Source organism: Cimex lectularius, unplaced genomic scaffold (assembly GCF_000648675.2).
Source record: "Cimex lectularius strain Harlan isolate CLEC.00 unplaced genomic scaffold, Clec_2.1 scaffold361, whole genome shotgun sequence".
In the NCBI taxonomy this organism is placed as follows: Eukaryota; Metazoa; Arthropoda; class Insecta; order Hemiptera; family Cimicidae; genus Cimex; species Cimex lectularius.
In genome coordinates, this window is record NW_019392946.1 from 80355 (window position 1) to 106367 (window position 26013).

The 26013-nt window shown below is 32.7% G+C and overlaps 1 protein-coding gene across 4 annotated transcripts; it reads right to left on the reverse strand.

The window, feature by feature from the left end:
* Positions 1–3956: 3956 nt before the first annotated feature.
* Positions 3957–24141, reverse strand: LOC106663324 (E3 ubiquitin-protein ligase Nedd-4). Of its 4 annotated transcripts, none has more exons than XR_001340013.2 (19): positions 23616–24141; positions 14726–14805; positions 14279–14381; positions 14170–14208; positions 13929–14089; positions 12153–12306; positions 11978–12090; positions 7272–7392; positions 7066–7201; positions 6841–6984; positions 6132–6190; positions 5993–6058; positions 5645–5877; positions 5430–5551; positions 5123–5363; positions 4820–5048; positions 4531–4700; positions 4291–4452; positions 3957–4152 (listed from the first exon to the last, which is right to left on the reverse strand). XR_001340013.2 is itself a non-coding variant. In XM_014388076.2 (19 exons), the coding sequence occupies exons 1-18, from the start codon at positions 23700–23702 to the stop codon at positions 4350–4352; spliced, it is 2361 nt and encodes a 786-aa protein (XP_014243562.1). In that variant the 5' UTR covers positions 23703–24141; the 3' UTR covers positions 3957–4152; positions 4330–4349. The 4 variants fall into 4 exon arrangements, 3 of the variants coding, with proteins under 3 accessions (XP_014243562.1, XP_014243561.1, XP_014243563.1); XM_014388076.2 differs by having other exon boundaries at positions 4330–4452; XM_014388075.2 differs by having other exon boundaries at positions 3957–4452.
* Positions 24142–26013: the final 1872 nt, after the last annotated feature.

The window sequence follows — 26013 nt, forward strand, 5'->3', positions numbered from 1 at the left end:
TAAAATTAATTAAGGTTTTTAGTTGAGATGAAAAAACGTTAATGGCACGAGAGGTATTCGAACCCACGACCTTTGGCTAGATACGCCGCTGCTCTACCACCTGAGCTATCGTGACATCGATCCACTTGGACATCAACTCCCCATCTCAACCCCACCTTATGAGTTTTCCCTCCTTTTGCCATTTTTCAAATGTCGTGTAATCAGTTTGGATTCTCGACGACAATTGAAATGGCGACGGAGAGCTTTAGTGAAGTGTACTTCATTTTAATCATTAAATTCACTGAGTTGATGTCCGAGGTCACGATTGCTCAGGTGGTAGAGCAGCAGTGTATCTAGCCGAAGGTCGTGGGTTCGAATCCCTCTCGTGCCATTAACTTTTTTTCATCTCAACTAAAAACCTTAATTAATTGTAATATAATAATAATACTAAATTGTTTACCCAAATTTTGAATTTGAGATTTGATATAATCTGATAATGAGTTGCCTGAGAACAAAATGTAAGTGCACACAGGTGATAAAAAATTGCCTCAGCAACACAATTGAATTGCTGCCATTGTTGAAGGTTGAAAAAGGGAAGAAAGATAATAGACTTTTTTTTAGTGGATAGGGTGGCCGAATCAGATGGAGGACTCCATAAGAAACCTGGGCGATGACTGCGTAGGGTCTAAAATGCTCAGGCGGTTCGGGAAGAGGAGAAGAGCATAAGTAGAACAGCAAGGGCCCAGTCGGAGCAATAAAGAGGGGAGGGGCTGGCCTGCAGAGATGGAAGTAAAAAAAAAAATCACTTTCTGGACATTTTTTTATGGTTTTTGGATTACAGGACTCCAGAGGACCTCAAGGCAGTTCGTGAGAAGCAGAGAGAAATTGGTGAGATTGCCAAGGAGCTCAAGAGAATCTCGAGGAGATTGTACAAGATCGTTGAGCGCGACGTTGAAAATTAGATCAGACTATCTTTTAGTTCTTATAAGTATATATGTTTGTTTATTTTAGCTGGTTATACATTTTTTGCTGTGAGTTGGCCAACCAGGAATAAGTTTTGATCGAGTGTGCTGTTTTGTTGTTGTCTACTAGACCTATTATTTCTTACGATCAGTATTCCCTGGAAAAATAGTCTGGCACCCGATTTATTTATTTCTTGGTACAGAAATACAGATACAATGAACTTCTCCGAGTTACCCATAATTGGGTTGGTTGCCTCGAAACTTGTGACAAGATTAGAAGAGACTAAAAACTGCATTCATTCAAACTGAAACTTTTCTTCTATCCAGAAGATGAATTGCAGGCGATAGTTACACCGGATGAAAATTCCGTGCTGCTACATTGCTTTGTACAGGCTTTACTGAAAAATAACCCTAAAGATGTTACATGACAATGATATGCCATAAAAAATACAGTTATTGAAAAAATAACATAAAAGATAAAGAATACATTAAACCCATTTGGATGAGAAAATTCAAGAAATAAAAGGGTGGAAAGCAATCAAAATATGATTGGTAACTTTTTTTTCTTATAATATTCTTTGTTATATGACAAAAAAAAATCAAAATATTATAAAGATATTCTAAAAGGAATGTAACTGGTACAGCACTGAAGTGCATGTCATTTTTGGATCACTGAACTGCAATTATAAAGTAAATCCTGTACCTTGTCAATCTAAATAAAACATTGTTTTATAAAAATGCACAATATAAATGTTATCTTAAGCTAACGCCCTAAACAAACAATAGTTACATTTAGTTTTCTCGGTTGGTTTTAAAAATAATTAAAATGTAATATGCAAAAGATAAGTCAATATACATCATACAACAGTAACTATTGACTAGAAATATTATTTACTTGTACTTTTTTTCAATGTGATTTATATTAACAACTGGTTATCAAATACAAAAAGTTTTTGAAACTTTTAGTGATCATAAACGGGTGGCATTATTAAATGAAATATTAAAAAAAAAAAATTCTTCACTCGTGATAAAACCAAATTAAAAGGTTGTACAATTAAAGTTGAAATTCATACATCAAAGCTGGAAATAGTTTAACAAAAAGTGCAACAAATTAACTCAAATGAAGCGTGAAAACCTTAGTTTTAAGGGAAGAAAACATATTTTAACAATGGCATACTTAAGTATGATACACAATTCCTGATCTTTTAGAAATAGAAAAATTCTATCTAATAAAATTACACTTAAGTTATAATTTATTTATGATCCTTTATGAATCAAAAACAATAGGCACTAGTTCAATGATTTTTTTTTTTTTTTTTAAGAATTTATTTCCAAGAGAAATAGAATTTTTGGCTGAACAATATTTAACAATAGCAACAATAATAACAACAGTAACAATATAACTAACCAATCAGTTATAAATTACATTAAAACATGTTGGTTAAAGATATGGCAAATGTAAAATATCCAAAAACATTCCAGAGACGATCCAATTAGGAAGAAAAATCGCTATTATTTTCTAGGCAGCTATTATAATTTTTTTTTATGAGTTTATAAATGCTAGATAGATTGTATTTACATAGAGGAATGCATTTTGAAGTATTGTAAACAGCGTGTATAATAATTGTATAATTTACAGTCTTTCTAAATCTCTGAGTCTAATACCTATCATCTAATCAATGCTCAGTTGAATACAAAAACACATTTAGCTGTACATAAATTTTAAAATGATATATTATAAATACTTATAATAAAGCTCTTGTGGTTAAAAATATAGTTAAAATAATTTAATATCCATTTTATAGTGATTATATTTAATTATTGATGTTTTAATATGTTTCACATATATTTAATCAATTGCAATATACATTTAATAATTTTAAATATCTTAATTAAATATTAATTAAAAATGGACGGTAATATTTCTACAAATTTATATATGGAATTCTACCGACAAGAGAGAACGGCATTCCTCTTGTACAATATGTAACAAAAACGATAAAGGATCAATTTAAAAATCTCTGTACAATTTGAATAAACAAATCTCAGTTGTCGATCTATAGCAAACAAAATTCAAAAGAATATTCATACAAGTTGCCACATGTTTAATATTTTTACTTTACTTTTATTTTTTTTGTAATTTTTATTTATTTATTTTATTTTATTTATTTATTTTTTTTTTTGCGACGACCTTTTCACAAATGAAAACAAGATATTACAAATTATACAATATTGATATAATTAAAATATATATTCATTTAATAATGTCTACAATACAAATTTCTAAATCAACAAGTAGTGTAATTTGTAAAATCCATCGTTTTGGACAAAAAGTTTGTCAATAAAAGTACAGCAATATGTAACATTATTATATAATATATATATTTATTTATATGTTTATCAAATATTACTTAAAAAGAAATAAAATGTAAAAATCAACTTAAAGAAATATATTAAATATGGACTAATTTTTTATGAAAAATATAATTCACAGTTAAAGGACCGTAAAGTATTGCAAGTAATGCACTTTACACACATTTTTTTTTCATCACATAATAATTTTAACAATCACATGTTAAGTTTCCCTGCAGTTTCGATTTTTTTTTTTTTTTTTAAGATATACTGAATTTACTCAATACCAGTGATATTTTTTACCATTGGCTGTTTCTGCACGTTGTCTCACAGTAAAAAATTATTTTATTAACAGTATCTGCAACACTTAAGACTTTATTGTTTATATATTCAAAAAATGGAAAAAGTTGAACTAATAAAAAGGAAATTTTAACATTAAAAAAAAAATAGTTTTTACTAATCACTTATTATCACACAAATTTTAAAAAAAAATTGTCTAATCAGATGTTAGAAAATTGTCAATTAAAATCAATGTTTTTAAAATGTAAGATAAATAATTATTTTACACATAACTTTTCAACAAAAGCAGAAAAGCATCATTAAACCTTTTAAAATTATAAATATATAGCATAAATAAAATAATTATTAAAAAAAAAACATCAATGTGTTAATAATTTTTTTAATTGTTAATACAATCCGTTGTGCAAGTGTGTTATTGGCTTTTCAAAAGTGGTATCGTATCAAATGGAAAAGTGATGAGGTAGCTGTAGGACTAGTTCTTTCTTCAAAATCTTAAATTTTAAGTTAATTGCTTTTCAAATTTCATTCAACATAAAGTCACGTTTCCTTTTTAGAAGTTCTAAAAAAAAAATTAAAAATTAAAAAATGAGCCAAATCCCCCCCCCCCAAAGAAAAAACAATGTATGACTAATAATGTATCACAAATGAAAAACAACAAAATGAGTAAATGCAGTACATCGGTATAAAAAAAACTTACAACTTTCTTGATTTATAAAGTAGTGTGATATCTGTTTACCTCGCTACAATTCAAAAAGGCTAGTCAACTCCTGCAAAACCCTGTGACCCTTCAATGGCCTTTATTAATTTTTCTCTCAAGTCCTGATAACTTTCATAAGGAGGAAGATCTAGACGGTTGAAGCTGATTTAAAAAAAATATATATTACAAAAAAACCTTTTTTTTTTTAATTAGTAACAAGATAAATTTAAAATTAAGTACCAAGTATGAGCTCTTGGGTAATTGTCAGTTGAACCCCACTTTTCAATAGTGAACATCTGTGGCCCGTTGCTCCCGTATAGTTCTTTAAATCCGTTCATAGGAACTCTTGAAGTTCCTGTGACAAACTGAAGCAATCTTGACCTCATTTCATTACTAAAAGATAGTACTACCTACAAATAAATTAGATTTGTCAATTTTCTCAGATTATTTTTATATATTTAATAATCGTGCACCCATCATGGAATAACTAATAACTGATATAAACTGTGCTAAACGAATAATACTTTACCCTCCAAAACCATTGAATAGTAATGTGATTAGGATGATAATCTCCTTTATAAACGGTATTTGTCTTCCAATCCTTGACATCTATGTTCTGTATGCCACACATGAGTAATTCCAGTTCGTTCTCATCAAAGATTTTAATGAGATTAAGCGGAACGAGAGCATTGAATCCATCTAAGAAAGCATTCATTTGGTCCTGCACACGAGCAACAAATCTCCACTCTATCACAAGTCTATACAAAAAAGTACACATGAATTTAAATTTAAAAAAGTTCATTTATGTAGGGAAAAAATATTTAAAACCAACCTTATATATTCATCTTTATTTTCCTGTGTTAGTGGAATATTACCACCGTTTGGTTTCAATTCTCTCTGACATGTATGGCCTAAGGTGTCTTCGTCAACGGAAAATGTCAGACCGAGTTCAGCCGGATCATTTTCCTTAATCCACAAGAGAGAATTGTAGTACTCGGAATCTACGCTTTCCATGTCTTTTAATTCGATATTTTTTCCAAGCATCATTTTGTAAAATGGTCGAATGAAAAATGCTATGAGAAACACATATGTATGAATAACTGTAATTTTTTTTTTTTAATAAATTACAAATATTTTACCATCAAGAAGTTTTCCGTGATATACCGCAAGCCCAGCAATTCTTCCAATAAATTTAAAGTAGTTCAGATGTTCCTCATTACATAAACCAGAATTTGGGTTGATCTGTAGAGTATAGTTGTCCCTTTGAAAAATTAAAAAAATAAAATAAATCCGTTGTTAATTTGTTAGGCAAGGTTTTATTAAGCTTTTTTTTTCATATGCGAGATGTACTTACATGGCTGAATATTCAAACAATCCATAATAAGGGTTGAACATTTCTTTGGACAAAAGAAAAAACCATTCCCTCGCCAGGCCTCCATAGTCCAATCCCACTTCGCCCTCAAATTCCACCCAAAGTTTAGTTTTCAGTAAATCAGGCCGCGATGCGTTGTTTGTAATAATTCTATACGAATCTTCCAAAATTGCATGTCTTCTAACTTTAATTTCCAATTTGTTTGGAACATTTGTCTGAAAATAATTTCCCATAATAGTTCAAAATTTAATTTTATATATTTGAGTAATTAGAGACGTTACAGGAGCTTATTGGGCTAAAGAATATTTATTTTAAAAAAGTACAACTTACAGGCTTCCTTAACTGAGTTTTCAGATATTCGTATTTACGTTTGTAGTCTCTAGAGTAAGGCACCGCCTATAAAAAAAAAAAAAAAAATTAAAAATCAAATATATAAAAAACCACTTCATCAAAAAACAAAAACACTTACTGGTCCAGCAATCTGGGGATTAGCTAATCTGGGGTCTTCCCATTGTGTTTTTCTAGAATCTGCAATTAAAAGTTGAATAAATTTATTTTAAAACTTAAAAATATTTAAATAAAACATATAACATATAAACACATTTCATAAACTACCTAATAAAATTTTTTTTTTAATCAAGAGTGCAATATTTAAAATTTAAGCAACAAGACCTTGTCAGTTCATCTATTTTTTTAAATTATGTTCAAGTGAGGACCGCGGTAGCTGAGTAGAACTTCGGTCGTGTTTTTGATTCCCACCATCGCCCCTGGTATTTTTTTCATGCTATCCCCCCCATTTTATTTGAAAATTTTCGAATTCTGAAATTCCAATTTTGAAAAATTCGTTATTACACTTTTTTAAAGTAATTTTTTTGGTATTTTTCAAGTACAATAACATAAGCCACTTTACTCATTCGGGTAGGAAAAGGGGTTGACCTACTACTCGCACCCTAATCCCTTACCCTTCATCTATTAAATAATAAACGTAAAATTTTAGCGAACAGATGAAAATCTTTAATTATGTCACTTAGGTACATAATAAATAAACATTATAAAACAAAAAAATTATTATTATAGTTTATCAATTAAAAAAAAATATTGCGTCTAAAAAGGTGTTAATAGCACAATAACATATTTAACACGATGCAAAGGTTGCAGTTTATTCAAATAGTTCTTACTATGATCAATAAAAAATATCCGGCCGTCAGTATGGACCCTCTCTTCCCATCCTTCTGGTAAAGAACCCAAATCTCCGTCAGGTGTGACATGTCCTCTGATTTGACTTCCCGCTCCACTTTGTTGGGGCATAGCACTTGCCCTGCCTTTAAAAAATTAAAAAATTATACATTAAAATATTTAATATCACTTTTCCGTAAATTTACGGGTTTAGTTATTTCTCTTACCAGTCCTAGGATCCACCCAAGTTGTCGATTTTTTATTATGATCTATGAAAAATACTCTGCCATTCGGAGCGATTTGTAAGCCCCAACCTTCGGGCAGGCCTTCACTAGAAGTATTGACAGTCTGATCATCGGTGCTCTGAAATCATGGAAATCAAGCGATGCCTCTAATTATTATTATTTTTTTTTTTTTTTAATCAAATACTTACATGAGAGGACATTAAACTGGCTCTCCGTGTTGATGAGTCTGCTTCATCGACACTTATGTGAAAACGTCTTTGAAATTCAGTTGCAGCCGATTCCAGGTTCTGCAGGTTTTGGTGGGCAGAACTAGAGATAGACACAAACAAGTGGTAAAAAGTGAGTTTTTGAACTATTCCAAATGTTTATTTGTTTCCCACTCTCTTTTGTATGTTATTGTTATCACTTCACAACCCTTTACTATATGAAATCATTTTGTAAACAATGCCCCTCATTTTATTTTCACTGTTTGTTTGGCATTCTTTTGATAAAAATGACACTGAGGTATGAAAATTCTTGTAATATTCAGGCAATTATTGGATTAGATAATTGATTCATTACCAATTACTTGTTTTAAATTTGTAAAAGGAGAAGACTCAGTGATGAATTTTGTTGTTTAAAAATTGAGAGAGGTGATGAAAGCCTGCAAAAGGAGCAAGGTTAAAGGTGAGTCTCGAATGCTGCTAATGAAGCTGATACTAAAAACAAAAAAAACCTAAAAAACTATCGAACTACTAACAAAAACTATCAAATAAACTTCCTTGGGTGTATCAAATATAAACAGGATTCATTTTTAAAAATTCTAACTTTATTTTATTAAGCTTACAAAAATATATTATTTTTTTTATAGATTTTTTTAATATTTTTTTCTATCTAGAAATACTGCATCCAATTTTTGCATTGTGGTATAAGCCGGATGAGGACTGGTGTTATGTAGAACAGTGGTTCCCAAACTTTTTTGACCCATGGACCCCCTTTTTATAGTCAAAAATTGCCCAGGGAACCCCAAGTGAAAAAGCCACATAAATGCATAATATAAAAATTACAAATTTTAAAAAAAGTTTTGTTGAAGAAGTATTTTTGAAATTATAAATATATATAAATTATTGTAATTAAGGTTTTTAGTTGAGATAAAAAAGTCAATGGCACGAGCGGGATTCAAACCCACGATCTTCGGCTTGATACTGCTCTACCACTTGAGCTATCGTGACCTTGATCCACTCGGACACCAACTTCCCATCTCAACCGCACCTTTTGAATTTTCCCTCCTTTTTGCCATTTTTCACCTTTTTTAATTATTTGGAATGAAGTATACTTCACTAAAGCTCTCCGTGGCCATTTCATTTGTCGTCGAGAATCCAATCTGATTACACGACATTTGAAAAATGGCAAAAAGGAGGGAAAATTCAAAAGGTGCGGTTGAGATGGGAAGTTGGGTCCGAGTGGTCGAGGTCACGATAGCTAGCTCAAGTGGTAGAGCAGTGGCGTATCAAGCCGAAGATCGTGGGTTCGAATCCCACTCATGCCACTGACTTTTTTATTTCAACTAAAAACCTTAATTAATTATAATATATTAACTGGTCAAGCGGACCAAGAAATTAGTGTATATAAATTATAATATTAATTACTTTTATTTAAAATATACAAAAATTAATGACTTGGATGAACGTGATGAGATGTTATGAGTGTATAATTTCTAATCAGTTTCTTTCTTTTGTGATGAGGTTCATAACGGCACTGAATCCACATTCAACCAAAGCAGTCAACAACTGTACAATAACCCATAATGCAGGATATAAAATCGGGATCTGTTTTTGTAACCATAATTTGTGGTATCCTTGTACAAACATTGGTTTAAGTTCCTCATTTGTGGATATTTCAATAAGCTGCTCCTGTATTAGTATGGATTCATCTGTGTTTGGGATCTGAGTTTGTCCACATGCAAAAGGGTTCACAGGAAGTGAAGAATGTCTTCAAATCTTTTGTTCAGGTCTGTGTGAAAAGCTGTTAAGTGTTAACAGTAAGCAAGCAAATCTTCATCTTTAATTTGCAATTTCGAAAGATTTGGAAACTGAGAACATTCTCCTCTTCCCAAGTTTTGCAAACATTACGCTTTTAGTTTTGATTAAATTTAATTGGGCACCTTGTAATTTCAAATTAGTTTCGTTAAATCTGGCAAATAAATCAGAATAGACTGTCATTTTTTGAGTTAATTAAATTGTGTCGCAAATCACTGTCTTTGGTTTCCAGGAATTCCAACACTGAGTCAAAGAGCGCATAAAATCCATTTAAACATGCACTTTTAGATAACCAACGTACTTCTGTTTTATATTATATTATTATTTATATTATATTATTTTATATTAAACCTTGCGCGGACCCCCTGACGTTGTTCAGAGACCCCCAAATCAATTTTAATTTTCCACGGACCCTCTGAATGTACCAGGGACCCCTGGGGGTCCGTAGGGACCACTTTGGGAACCACTGATGTAGAAGAATGACACTTCTGGCCGATTGTTTCTTCCTTTTGATTCGAAATGGCAATTTTTCACCATCCGATAATTCACAATAACATTGCACATTAATTGTGCGTCAATCATGGAAAAACGACAAAAACCCCCTTAATTTTGCTCTTGGTCACACTCGTGGCTGGTGATCGTAGATTTTGTTCTCAACCTTTTCACACCCTGTAGAAAATTTTTTAAGCCAAGCAAAAACACAGGTTCTTGACAGAGTTTTGTGCCAGTTTCATTCATGGTTTCTATTGATACTAAAGGGACCTGGGGGAGTGGTGGTCTAACAGTACAACCTACCTGTCATCAACCCCTTCAGGTCATCAGACCCTTCTGAGATTTGTTTATACAAAAAAAAATGATTTCGATACACCTATGTAGATTTGTTATACAGGGTGAATTGCTACTCGTGCTACAAACTTCTCCAGTAGATTCTTCACCCTAAAATGAACAAAAAAGTTCATATTGTCCATGGTCCGATTCTCAACCATTTCAGAGTAATTTCGCTTTTTATCGATTTTGAAAGATATCACGTCCTGGCGTCGGAAAATCGTGATATCTTTTAATCTAAACATTTCTCTGAAAATCTAATAGCACCGTTGAAATTCCCGTTAATTTTTCAATAAGAAGATGACGGTGGCAAAATGTTTGGGCTAATTTTTTGTGTTTTATTTCAGCCAGAACTACAAAAAGAGTGGAAAATTGTGTAAATCGGAAAGTGTATAAAGTAATCCAGAGTTTCTAATTTTAGTCTCAGAAGGCAGCAAATTTGAGGAAAACTACCTGATTTAATAACGCTTCCAACGCACTCGTCATTTTCTTATTTAGTGGTTGTGAGACCAAGATGTTGATGACAAAAAGAGAAAAAATGGTGGTTCAAGGATTGCTAATGTTTGAGAGTGACTTGCTACTCGTGCTACAAACTTCACCAGTAGATTCTTGACCCTAAAATGAACAAAAAAGTTCATATTGACCATGGTCCGATTCTCAACCATTTCAGAGTAATTTCGCTTTTTATCGATTTTGAAAGATATCACGTCCTGGCGTCGGAAAATCGTGATATCTTTTAATCTAAACATTTCTCTTAAAATCTATAAGCACCGTTGAAATCCCCGTTAATTTTTAGAGAGAATCAAAATCATAATTCCATTGAAATTTTTTAATTTAATTTAATGCCCATTTAGTATGTAATGCTTAAGAAGTTTACAAACAGCTAGAAGGTCAAGGAAGAAAGACCCAAACGTTTTGCCACCTTCATCTTCTTATTGAAAAATTAACGGGGATTTCAACGGTGCTTATAGATTTTAAGAGAAATGTTTAGATTAAAAGATATCACGATTTTCCGACGCCAGGACGTGATATCTTTCAAAATCGATAAAAAGCGAAATTACTCTGAAATGGTTGAGAATCGGACCATGGTCAATATGAACTTTTTTGTTCATTTTAGGGTCAAGAATCTACTGGTGAAGTTTGTAGCACGAGTAGCAAGTCACTCTCAAACATTAGCAATCCTTGAACCACCATTTTTTCTCTTTTTGTCATCAACATCTTGGTCTCACAACCACTAAATAAGAAAATGACGAGTGCGTTGGAAGCGTTATTAAATCAGGTAGTTTTCCTCAAATTTGCTGCCTTCTGAGACTAAAATTAGAAACTCTGGATTACTTTATACACTTTCCGATTTACACAATTTCCCACTCTTTTTGTAGTTCTGGCTGAAATAAAACACAAAAAATTAGCCCAAACATTTTGCCACCGTCATCTTCTTATTGAAAAATTAACGGGAATTTCAACGGTGCTATTAGATTTTCAGAGAAATGTTTAGATTAAAAGATATCACGATTTTCCGACGCCAGGACGTGATATCTTTCAAAATCGATAAAAAGCGAAATTACTCTGAAATGGTTGAGAATCGGACCATGGACAATATGAACTTTTTTGTTCATTTTAGGGTGAAGAATCTACTGGAGAAGTTTGTAGCACGAGTAGCAATTCACCCTGTATGTGAATAGCACCGGCACACAGTCAGGGAAACTGAAAAGGATTTAAGAGTTTCTACATGAGAGCCCACCTTGCAGCTGAACACCTGGAAACAAAACTACCTTCTCCTTCAAAATCCAAATGATGTACATTTCATCAAAAGAATTGTTACCTGCAACAATGTTTTGGAGAGGCAATACCCAGCTTTGGAGAAAAGGAAGAAAGTACTTTTTCTACAAGACAATGTCTGACTGCACAAGCAAAATAGTTTTCAAGCGGACATCACGAGTTTCTACCGTAACAACCCTAAGTCCTGACCTTGCACCTTCAGGCTACATCTTCCAAGCAATCAAGCAATGGCCCATTTCCTTAAGCGAAAAATTATAACAACTTATACATACTCTGGAACAGGCCTGTCCCACTGTGTAGACCGAGCAACATGGTTTACATAGTAAGTCCGTCCATTAGCATCTTGCCTTTCTTCCCATCCTGCAGGGAGGGTGTTATCACAGACCTAAACATTAAAAAAACTGTCAATATTCGAACAATAAAATATATATTAAAAAAAAAACATACTTGAGCTCCCTCTGGCAAATTGTTTCGATCGCATGCTTCTGAACTAGCTTCTACTTCCAAATCCCTTGAGCCATCTCTTCTTGAATTGTTACTGACTTCATCATCAATAAAGGCATGATAAATTTCCAAATAGCCTCGAACACGTGATCTTGAACTGTAAAAGTTATATAAAACCCAACCAATTATTATTATTAATATTCAAATATTACAGGCTCATGGCCAAAAGAAACAGTCAAGAGAAAATTATTAGTAAATAATCTTTAAAATTGCAAATAAAGGTAAACTTTAAAATAGAACACATTACATGCTAAATACAAGTAATCAAACATTAAAAAGACAAAAAAAATCATTCCAATGAAATTTTGGACTTTTAATCCTTATATAACAAGTTTTCCAGGATTTTATTTTTAAAAATACAAAGTGGTGGCTGCAACGGTTTAGTTAGGCGTTATGGTGACTGTTCGGTAGTGTACTGCTAGTGTTGTTCGCTATAATTTCCTGAATTACGGTGAAACTATCACAGCAGAGAAATATTGTCGAGAAATTGACAAAATGCATGAGAAATTGCAATGTCTTTGTCCAGCATTGGTAAACCGTAAGGTAAACCGTTATTCGTCTTCAGGATAACGCTAGGCCACATGTCCCAATGCCAACCTTGCAGTGACTTAAGGGCTAAGGGTACGAAACCTTACCGCACCCTCTATATTCACCCGACCCTAGACAGATTTCTACTTTTTTAGGTATTTTGATCACTTCTTGAGGGATAAATTTTTTATAGAACACAGTTAAACCGAAAGAACCTTCCAAGACTTTATTGTGAGTCGAAATAAAGATTTTTATGCCAGCGGAATAAAAGCACTTATTACACATTGGCAAAGAAGTATAGATTGTGATGAAAAATATTTCAAATAAATTTTCTTTACTTTATAAAAAATTAAAAATAGTTTTGACTGCCTTTTCAAAATCAGCGTTATTTTTGCACCAGCCCAATATTAATGAGATTTGTTGCAATAAATAACTCATTTCAAGATAAATAATCTCTACCAAAAAAAAAAAAAAAAAAAAAAAAAAATCTCTAACGAAGATCACAGTACGATATGATAATAAAATATCTGCCTCATATTTTTAAACATAACTGAGATAAACAACTAAATTAAAATTTGGCGGAAAAACATTATCATGACTTTAATATAAATGATAAAAAGAAAGATTATTAAATATCTAAAGTGGAAACCGAGGTAGCAGAGGGGTTAGATAAGACTGTCGTTTCATGTACCCCGCAGTCACGAGTTCAATTCTTACCTTTACCCCTGGCCTTTTTTACCTCCCCCCAAAAAAAATACGCATACGCAGCACCATATGTAAGATCATAATTTAAACTAGACCATAAAAAGAATATTTGTTTTAATATTATAATATTGCACAATGTTTCTCAGTACTATGTAATTATTGCTGTTAAATATTAATAACAATTAACACAATGCAGATCAAAACAGAAAAAACATGTCGGTAAATTATTTTATATAAAGAATTATTAACCATTTTAATTGTTTTTATAAAAATAATTAAATATATTAATCACTAGCAAGGTGTGGTTGTTAAAACACCAAACAATATAAAATTTAATATTTACGTAGTGATTTCAATTTTTAAAAACCACCAGTTTTTCTTTACTATGATTGCAAATGAAAATGAAGTAAAAACAGATTAATACGCGTTTTTACGATTTTTCAAGAGAGAGAAAGAGAAATAATTTATAAAAACACCATTGCTTACCTCCTTGGATAAAGAATATACTTTTTTGAAGCTATTTCTGTTCCTTCGACTTCCACTGGTAAGTTTTCCAATAACAGTTCAACTTGGCCAAGGAAATCATCTCGCGTCAAACGATTTTCGTCAAAAACTTGAAGAACAAGTTTATGTTCAGACGGTTTTACCTTGAAAAGACATTTATTTTTTTTTAATTTATAATATTGCTATTAATGTACTATATTTCTAATGAGATAATAGTAATTACTTTAAAAATAAACTCTTCATTCCAGGATGGATTTAACGTCTGTAAACAAAGATAACAGCATTAAAAGTAGAATATTTGTTTAAACTGTTTGATAACAACAAGTAATCACCCTTTTTTTTGTTTTGGTCAAGACAGAATCCACAGTCGCTTCACCAACTATTGTATTCAGGTCAATCCTCACATAAGGATCGCTGGAACAGTTAAAATGTCCCCTGTATCAGATGATGAACAACAAAAACTGATAATACTTTTTGAGGCCAGATATTAGAAACTATAGTTGGTGTGATTAATTTTAATCAATTTGTTGTGTGTTGAGAAGAAATATCCAAAATAAAGTGGGGGGAAAATATATATANAGAGAGAGAGAGAGAGAGAGAGAGAGAGAGAGAGAGAGAGAGAGAAATATCTTGACATCTAAATTTATTTTAGGCTATGCAAATAAAAAATAATGATAAATTAAGTCAGAACACAATTTCCCATAGCCTAATTTTATCCAACTCTGCCAACAGATGAAAACTAAACCAAACACCAGTAATTATGATAAAAAGAGCCTTACCTTGCTCCAAAAATATCTTTTTTTGCCAACTGATGACCTCTTATAATTTTAAGACGTACTCGTCTAGTTGCTTCATTATCCTGAAATTATAAATTATTAAACACAAAGTAACAACAGTGTTATACAATTATTTTAAAAAATTAATTACATATACGTATACACTATATCAATGCATGAAACAGTGAACCTGGAACGTGTACAATTAGCGTAAATGCAAATTTTTGAATAAGTTTGTGCAACCCTGACAATAAAGCAAAATGGAATAGTATTGACTTATCGGTGAATCATTTCAACGTGAAGGGCAATAAAGAAAATAACATGCTGAGTGTAGTACAAATGGATTATTTTTAAAACTATTTGTTTTACATAACGGCCAGTTTCAATAATAAAACAAGAAAAAATGTTAAAATAAGCAAGTAAATTTCTTTATTTTTTCAAGTTTTTCAAAATCATAAATAAAATACATAACCCAAGCCATCATGCCATAGTAATGCAAAATTTTATTGTGACACTGGATGTTGAGATTTGCAGATTGATGGCCTATGAGTCGCTTTTTTGTTTTTCATTTTCTATTATTCAGGTCCATTTTATACTTGATCAAATGAAAATAACAGAAACCCACCACTAAGATCGCAAAAAGCTGAGGCGAGTGACGAACCGAAATAACCAGGAACCAAGCAACGTCTTTAGTTAATACAATTTAAAATAAATAACTAAATAAAAACTTAAAACACAAATTCCTTGCATCTCAATGAGAGTTGAAACGTTGTAAAGAAATAATACAATCTACATTTTTGTAAAAAGATATTTGACGAACATCATTCCTTCTAAGAAATGAGCTTTAGTCTGTAAACAGCCGTCAGTTTGTTTTATTACGGTAATAAAGTAATATAAAATGGGCCGAGTACTGTATTGTATTTACGACCATTTTCTGTGAAAACGTACAAATAAAAATTAGATCTAGGTGAAGATTACTGGACATTTAGAACAATGAAATATAGCCGTGATGTAGCTCAGAGTTTATTTCATTCCTGCACCTACGTTGCAGTTAATTATGCATGACACAAGGTGAATTAAAAATACTAATATTTTTCAATAACTGAACAGTTAAAAAAAAAATAACATTTTTGGCTTGATAAGGACAATAAAGATTGAATTCTGGTCGAGTGCTCCGATCTCTAATCATACTACAAAAGCAATTATCTCTATGTACTTAATTTCAAACACATTGACCATTGTCAACATCGTGGATAAAAAAAAATGAAGAAATTCATTTTATTTTTAATGTGAAAATGGTTGAAAACAAATACAGTAAAAGACTCAGCAAATAAATTTATTCGTGTTATCCTAAAAAAAGCAAATATAGATTTTTTCATTTTTAAATTGATTGTATTAGATAATCCTGGTTTGCATATTCTGGTCAGTCCCATCTGAGAGAAAAATATCAAAGTTTCAAACACTTCAGTTGTTCTGGTTATTTAGTATTTTTGTATATATATATTTCTATTTTTTTTTTGCTAAAACTGCCAGCTGTAGCATTTCTCAAGTTCACAGGAAAACAATGAATCATTTATGGCACTTAACTTGTCCCTAATCCTACCTAACCTAAACGGTCTGACCCTAATTCTACCTAACTTGTCCTGAATCCTACCTAACCTAATGTGCCTGTGACCCAACCAAACCTAACCCAACCGATCTATGTCTGAGAATGAATGAGAAATATGTGGGGTCCTGACTATATGCCCTTTAAGTCCTGTAGTTACAGTACAAATGTTCATCCTAATTAAACATGAGTTTTATTTATTTCTCTAGTTTCTATCAGTTGTGTTGTAGCCCTATATCTGTTAGAAAACGTATCAGAGTTTCTTAAACTTCTATACAGAATCAACAAAATATTTCTTGACTGCAACCTTTTTCTGATGCCCATTCTGTCAAAAGCTGCACCACTGTGAAAAAATTCTTAGTTTCTTTCCACTTCCTCTTATTATATTTCTTTCTTTTCAAATCGTCCCTTGAGATCCACATCACCTTTCTATTCTAAAAATATATCGAGCATTTTTATCCGATAGAAGGGTTCCAGTTCTGTCAGTTAAACGATATTCTTTTTCTAATGGCATCTAATTATTCATTTTCCTTCACTGTAAACTGAGGTCAAATTCACTGACAGACAAACTGAGCATGCATGGAACCCAATAACATGATCACGGTCTTTAAGTTTAAATCTTCTGTTCAGATTAGATTGAGTTTCTTTATCATTTACAATAACTTTCCTTTGAAAGATGAGAGAGAATGGTTTTAGGACTAAAACCCTCTTGCACTAGGCTAGCATTATAAATATATTAGTTTTCTCCAATTCCCATTTGTAGTTATTAGAATACAGAAGTTTTGTTAAAATCATGATACTATGGTTATTTTTTCATGGTTTTCACGGTTGGCTTTGTAGCCACAATAATAATTTCATGGAGAAGAGCTCGTCTCAGTAATGTTTTCCATAGTAAATATAGAACATTTTCTCTAGTTTGTGTATTTTAGAGAGTTCTTTTTATTTGGTAATTTGAATGGTTTTGTTTCCTGAAGCTATTGCACCATAGGTGAGATCTGCTCATGTTTGTACATTATTAAGAAGGCCAAAAATATGTTCCAATAGGAGAGAAATGATGTAATCTTTTAAAACATAAAGTACGTCAAAGCATCATCAACAAATATAGATTTGTACCATATTAACAGGAAAAATAATGAGCAAGAAAATGTAAGAAATGGTAGAGGACCTTCCTTTGTAATTAAATACTAAAGCAAATTTTATATCATCACTGTAAATAAACTCAGTTGAAGGCTTTCTTTCGAAATACAAGGAAAAAAATCTGTGTCACGGTGAGTAATGACAAGTGAGTAAGCGCAGAAATGAAATAAACGGAAGTCATACGTAACTGTTTTATTGTTATGAATGTCGATAATCTCCACTGTACGTTTTCACAGAAAATGGTTCTTACTGTAAAAACTATGTACAATAAAATAAATTTTATTATCCTAACAAAGCAAATGAAATAAGCCAACCGTCATAGTACACTTACTTCTTATTGTCAACCATGTATAATAATCAATTATCAACAAATTTTATTTATAGATTGTTATGGTTGTACATGCAATACAGAAAATTATTTTTTTAAATCATAACGATGGAGTGTATATATCAATTCAATAGTTGGAAATGATGGTTCTACAAACCACAATTACAATACAGCATTCGCCCAATAAAAAAACTTTCTAACAAAACCGAAATGAAGTAAAATTCTATCTATAGTCCAATTACAGTTTATTGTTAATAATGTCAGTAAACTCTACCTACAACCAATTTTTACTTGTAACTTTTGACATCATAAAGTTATGCAAGCAGCACAGCTCTCCATCAATAAAAAATATTTATTAAAATATGTATATATTAAAATTATTACCCTAAGATAAAATAAACCCACAGCCAACTTAAGATTACTAATACTAATGTAATAGAAACTATTAATTTGGACAATTTAATTGAATTAAAACCCTCAACAGGTGTGGTCGGAGGCATTAATTTTGAATTTATGAAGTCCCACAGGTTCCACCGACTTTAACATTCAGAGCGGCCTGGTTTTTCAATTTTTCCTCCTCTCAACAGCAAAAATTTCCTATTCATTGAAACGTTATGTGTCATGACCTGCACTGAACGTTTTTAAAGTTTTCTCTGAGAAGTTACGATTTTATCAACCTAGTGTTCTGTAGGTTGACAAGATAAATAATATAAATATAAAAATATATTTTAAAAAATACCGTAACAAAATAAATGTTTCCAGTAACACATTCACAATATTCTAAATTATTCAAATGAATTCTCAACATGAAAAACATGTTCAATGATTCTAGAATTTAATATACAATACGAGGGTGTAACAAAAATTCCCTAGACATATTCTAGCTTTTACACATTATTCCAGGTGTGAAACATTTGTTTAAGCTATAGTCGTATTGTTTCTCACGATGTATCTTGTAATTCGGCCACTAATTACCACTTTGTCTGCCTATCCTCACTGTGTTGATCTGTCTGACGTATTTCAGCATCTTCAGTGTTGGGTCTGTATTATAACCTTTATTATCCTATCAGAACTCCTAGCTACATTACAACTATAGTTTACTGACAAGAATATCAATGATTTCCATCCATCATTTTGGTTTGCCTAAATGCAACTGACAGACCAACCCTAAATAAAAATCCAATATGATCAGTAAAGGTCAAATTACAGGTTCATCACCCCGCCAACCAGAAGAAATTTTCACTATTAGGAAAAATACTGAAAGCAAATTAAACAATTCTGTCAATATTGACGCTGCACCACCACCTCCCTTAGCTTCTCCAGAGTGAAAATGTTGCGGGAATATATTGCTCTCCTGTTCTTCTCCAAATCTTCTCTTGGCCGTCATTAGACCTCAAACAAAACCTTGACTCATCCCAAAACAAGATTTTAGCCCAATCTTGCTCAGACCAATTGATGTGATTTTTAGTGAAATTTAACTGAGCTGTTCTATGCCTTGTCAGAAGTTCTGGACCAGAGGCAGGCCTTCTAGTATGTAATCCAGTTTCTGAAAGTCTTTGCCTTACAGTGCATAAACTGACAGTAACATTTCTAACTTGGTGAAGTCGTTGCTTAATCTCAATAGCGATGAAATGTCAATTACAGAGTACATTTGCAACAATAAAACGATCGTCTCTGAGATGTGACTTGATGGCGACCATATCTTTGCCTTCTTGCACAACCTCCAGTATCTTGGTGGCGATAGATGTGATATGATGGCGACCTGTACATGCCTTCTTGAGTAACCTCTAGTATCTTGGTGGCGATAGATGTGACATGATGGCGACCTATCCATGCCTTCTTGAGTAACTTCTAGTATCTTGGTGGCGATAGATGTGACATGATGGCGACCTATCCATGCCTTCTTGAGTAACCTCCAGTATCTTGGTGGCGATAGATGTGACATGATGGCGACCTGTCCATGCCCTCTTGAGCAACCTCCAGTATCTTGGTGGCGATAGATGTGACATGATGGCGACCTGTCCATGCCCTCTTGAGCAACCTCCAGTATCTTGGTGGCGATAGATGTGACGTGATGGCGACCTGTCCATGCCCTCTTGAGCAACCTCCAGTATCTTGGTGGCGATAGATGTGACATGATAGCGACCTGTCCATGCCCTCTTGAGCAACCTCCAGTATCTTGGTGGCGATGGAAGACCCTTCGGACAGTTGTTCTGGGAATGTTAAGCACCTTGGTCACATACATTTGACTTCTACCATCTTCCATGCTATGATTCTAGTCGAATCCGTATCACATAAAACCATCACTCAACCCAGTTTGAAACTTAAAAATTGTACAACTTAAAAAAAAAAACAAATCCATCAGAACATTAGAAAAGAAGCTTTACAGAAAAAATAGCAATGAAAATATTGACTATTCAAAGATTTATTTACAAAATCCAATTGCAAACACAAGTGGGAGATTTTATCTGTGTTTTATTTACCTCTAATCCTTTGAAACGGACCAAATATTGTTGTAAGATAATCAATAGAGGATTGTCTAAGAGATAATTAAATATATTAAAGGTGGCCACTTTTTCTTTCCTCTCAGTGTCGTGATCTGGTCATTACCAATCAGTTTGGTCTGCCTAACTCACTCTGTTGGCCTATCAGACACATTTACATTATCCGGCCTGTCTGTATGTTAAAATTTATTATCCAAAAGAACTAAAATTAAATAAGCAGTTAACAGTAGAAATAATCACCACCTTAAGTTTTCACAGAAATCAGTTTTAACTCAGTACAGCACTCGACTAAATAAATATGGGGTGATGAACTAGTAATTTGGTGTCACAGATCATTTTGATATGCCTATCATTGCTGTGTTGGCCTGTCAGAGACATTTAGCCATCATCATTATTGAGCCCATCTGCATTTTAAAATGTATTATCCAAAAGAACTAAAATTAAATAAACTAACAACTTGCAATTACAGTTTATGGTTAACAGTATCAGTAATACCACCGTATGTTTTCACGGAAATCAGTTTTAACCAGTACAGCACTCGACTAAATAAATATGGGGTGATGAACTAGAAACTAGTAATTATGTCATTAGAAGACTGTGATAGTGTTCAATTTGAACTGAACAACCTAATTAATTGGTGTGATAAAAATAACGAACCTGAACATTAACAAATGCCAAATTATACGCTTTTATAGAAACCCTAATCCGATTGTATTTAGTTATAATATTTGTGCTATAAATTTAAAATAAAAAAATCATCTTTGACACAATTTTATCTTTTACTGATCATACAGGTGCAATTGAAAATAAACCGTGAAACTGCTAGGATTCTTAAAAAGAAACTCCAAGGATTTCAACAATAAATTGTATAAAAACTCTGTGCTTTTCAATTAATCTATTTATTCTTAAGTTCAACTCTCCAGTTTGGTCTCCAAGTTATCTCAAATGCATCAATAAACTTGAAAAAGTCCAAAATCGGTTTTTAAGATTCTCAGCCTATAAATTACACTTAAACTTAGACTATATAAATTATTAAATTCACTAGTTTGGTGGTCCGCTTGACCAATTAATATCTTACAATTAATTAAGGTTTTCAGTTGGGATAAAAAAGTCAATGGCACGAGCGCGATTCGAACCCATGATCTTCAGCTTTTGAAGCATTTGAAAAATGGCAAAAAGGAGGGAAAATTCAAAAGGTGTAGTTGAGATGGGAGGTTGGTGTCCGAGTGGATCGAGGTCTCAATAGCTCAGGTGGTAGAGCAGCGGCGTATCAAGCCAAAGATCGTGGGTTCGAATCCTGCTCATGCCATTGACTTTTTATCTCAACTGAAAACCTTAATTAATTATATAAATTATGATGAACTAAGAGCTGTGATGGAAATTATTCCCCTTAAAATAAGAAGAGATATTTTTGATTTTATATTTTTATATAAAATGTTAAATTTTATTAGAGAAATGAGTTCAGCTTCTGCAACGAGTTTATATAAATGTTCCTTTGAAATTAAATAGACATAAAAATCTATTTTCTATCCCTTTCTGTAATACTACTTATTCTCAGCACCTATTATCAGAGCATGTAGGCTCATGAGTTCAGTAGAGGTGGATCTTTTCTGTAATAGCTTACAAAACTTTAAAAATAAAATTACATCCGCTTTGAGTGTTGCTCCAACATAATGTATCGTATGTGATGTATTTATATGTAATGTAAAATGGCTAAAGCTGTGAATGAAGATTATTATTAATTTGGTTGTCACGGATCATTTTGATATGCCTACACTTGCTGTGTTGGCCTGTCATACACATTTAGCCATGTTTGTTATTGAGCCCGTCTGTATTTTAAAATTTAATTTCCAAAAGAACTAAAATGAAATATGACTATAACAAGTCACTTGCAATTACAGTTTATGGTTAACAGAGTTAGTAATCTCCACCGTATGTTTTCATGGAAATCTGTTTTAACACAGTACCGCACTCAACTAAATAAATATGGGGTGATGAACTAGTAATCTGGTTGTCAGTGATCATTTTGATATGCCAACACTTGCTGTGTTGGCCTGTCAGACACATTTCATCATCTTCGTTGTTGGGTCTGTCTATATTAAAAAATTTATTATAAAAAAAAAACTAACATGAAATACACTAACAAGCAACTTGAAATTATAGTTTATAATCAATAGTATTAGTAATCTCCATCGTATGTTTTCATGGAAATCAATTTTAACGCAGTACTCGACGGAATAAATATGGAGTAATGAACTAGTAATTTTGTTGTTACCAATCATTTTGGTCTGCCTACCCACACACTCTGTTGGCTTGTCAGACACATTTAGCCATCTTTGTTGTTGGGTCTGTCAAAAAACTGACATGAGATAAACTGACAGGCAACATACGATTACTGTTTAAGGTTAACAATGTCGATATCTCCACCATTAAGAAAACGAAGATGAATTAAACAACCGGCTGTTTTAAGTTTTTGACTTTTCATTGGATGTTCGGTTGTATTTCACAAACCATTACTGTTTCAATCGTTCAAAACAATTTTTTAAATAATAAAAAAATTATGATACTTAAACATAACAGTGTTAAAAAAAAATGGTTCTCAACATAATACTGAATCGATGTGCTTAAATAAGAAAAGTATGGATATATTTTTCTTTCGGCACGTTGTAATATCGAAAAATACAGTCTTGGATATTTAGTGTGAAATGTGTGCAAGATAATGAAAAAACTTGGGGGAGAATGAAAGGCCTTATTTGAAATTTAACTCCAATTACGGGATCACTTAATACAATTAAAAGAATTTCGTAAACAGTTTCCTGTGTTTTAAATTTATAGTCTCTAATGAAAACAAACTGTTTTTTGAAGTCTTATATGGAAATAGACTTGAAAAGAATCATTATTTCCTGTTGATAATTCAAGTAAGATTTATTCCAAAGAGGCAATGTCACTTTGACAGATTTTGATGTTTTTTTTGTTTTTTCTTTTGTTTTGGGGGAATTTAGGTCTGACGATGGCAAAAACGGGTAAACATTTTTTTTTTTTTACACTTTGCGAAAATAAACAAAATTAAGGCGAGGTTAAATCTGTTGGTTTAATCGCAAATATTGGGATTTTGTCAGGGCAAAGGGTACAAAAAAAAATGAATGCCAGGGGATTTTTATCGTGGAAGGCCAACACGGCACCGTGACACTGAGGACGGCGAGGACAACAGAAACGGAACTCGACGGGGGATAAATAAAAATCTATTAAAAGTGAAAGCAAAAAGAAAAAAAAGAAAAGATTCTAAAGACGTAGTTATCTGCATGAAACGTGACTTACGTTTTCGTGGTGGTCCCGGACTGGATACAATCCGTACTCCTGCACTGTATAGACCATCTGAGTTCTGTACCTTTCCACATTTGCCATGTTTCCGAGTCATACAATTTTCATCATAAACCTGGTCTCGCCGATTCGATCGCGATAGCTGGCGAGAGGAGGTCGTAAGGGGGAAAAATAAATAAATAAATAAAAAAATAAGAAAGAAAAAATGAGAAGACTCGGAACAATTCCGCAGCTCGTCCGATCCTCCCACTTTTGTATTAATTTTATTATCGCCTCCCAGCGGTCGAAGGGCGGCTCGGGACACTTTTCCCACGATTTTCAACAGGCGGAGGCGTATTTGAAAGAGGCTCGCCGGATCAGAACAACGGTATTACGATTCAATTGCACAATTACATTATAGGCGAGGAGGAAAAATCGAAAAGCGCGACATGGACATGGTAGGAAGGGAACTATAGATACTATAGAGAACTGTACGAAGAAGAGGGGTAGGAACTAAGGAAGTGGAAGAGAACGAGGACGACTTCTTATCAGCTGTGATGCAGCGCCATCGCTCATTCGTGCACCACTCATGACGTCACAGACGACTGCGGCAAACATTTCAACCAAACAACGAAAATTTTCCATACTGCAGAAAAATCTGGGCGACGTTTTCCACCCGCCCTCGGGCCATATGGACGATAAATAACATTGTCCAACAATAGCTAGACCATTTGGCTAAACAGCTTGTTTTCAAATTTGTCAACAGTCTCGACCGTTTTTCTACGTTTAGACCCATAATAGCCAGAGTTGGGCAAAAATAGGCTCAAGTGGTTGGGTCAGACTCGTTTATGCCACGCCAGCTGTTCTGGGTTCAAATCCCAGCATAACCCACTATTTTACATTGCACATTACACGAAAAAATGTAAACTATGACCCAACGTCCGATACACCTAACTAGCTCTAACTAGTTTTTTAAAGTTCATTACATCCAATATTTATTTTTTTAAACCTACAACAAACAAATAAATCAAAGAATCCTACATAAGCAGACCCCTCCCCGGGCACGCCCCCTATTTAACAGGAATTTTTTTTTTTTCCAAATGCAAATGCATTCCTTATGCAATGCCTAGAAAAAATCTATGATAGCTGGAAAAGGCATACCTGTGCAATATAGACCTAGATATATCCCTCATACAGACCCACGAAACTTATTCCTTTGACTGCAATCCATAATATCAAGGTAAATTGTTTGATTAAGCTCGTTCAATAACATAAAATGGTTTTAATTTCTCAATTTTTCTTTCAGTGTTGTCGTCGCCAGCAATCTTCTCCTTGTTGATGAAGTTATGAGAGCTGGTTTATCTTCCCTCAAAGGACAAAAATAATTCGTCTTTAACTACTTACCGCTTTATTGCTATTTGCTTTATTTAACCCAGTTTTTTGTTTTTTAAGTTAATATATAGTTTCTAAAAGGTTTATCCTTGAACACCTAATTCTACATTACACTATAATTTTACAGCTGTAAAATAAAATTATTTTTCAAGTTTTTTAATCTTCTTTTTCTTTCATTTCCTTGTCGTTTAAATTTAAATAGTATTAATGGTCAGTTATTGGGATTTGCATGCTGTAAATTATTGCTATAGTTCCATCCTTAAATTGGATGCTTACACAATTTAGATTTAGTTGGGTTAGGTTAGATTCAACAGATTAGGTAAGGTTACATTTCCAAGATTTAATGTTTTTCCATGAAGTGAAATAATATGTTTTTAATAAGTTTTTTTCTTGTAGAAGTTAGATGTGATGAGGGAAGGAACGGATATAGGCTAGATTTGGTTAGGTTCGTTTAATTAGGTTGTTAGTTTTCGTTAGGTTAGGTAGGGTAAGGTTACAATGATTCACTTTTTCTGTGAAGCAGAGAAGATATGTGTGAAGTGTGAGGTTTCTTGTTGGAGTTGCTTGGGATGAGGGATGAAGAGGATATAGGTTAAGACAGGCTAAATTAGGAAGGGTGAGGCTAGAATCAATTGGGTTAAGTTAGATTTAGTTAGGTTAGGTTACTATGATTCAAGGTTCCAAATCCTCAAAATTCGTTTTAACCATTTTTAGCACCCAGGCTTCTATAAAGTTAAACATTTCCTCCCCCTCTTTATTACCTTATCCTGGAATTCTATCCAACAGGAAAAGCATAACTTTTTTGTTCAACGTATATCTTATGCAACTACCATGCAATGCCCAGGAAAAGTACGATATATCAAAAAGGTATTCCTATGCAATATAGACCTAGATATATCCTCGTACAGACCCATCAGCCTTCTTCCTGAGATGTTCAAAATCCTCGAAAGATTTTATTAATTTCTGGCACCCAGGCATCCTCTATAAATTTAAACATTTCCTACCCCTCCTTTATGCTGGAACT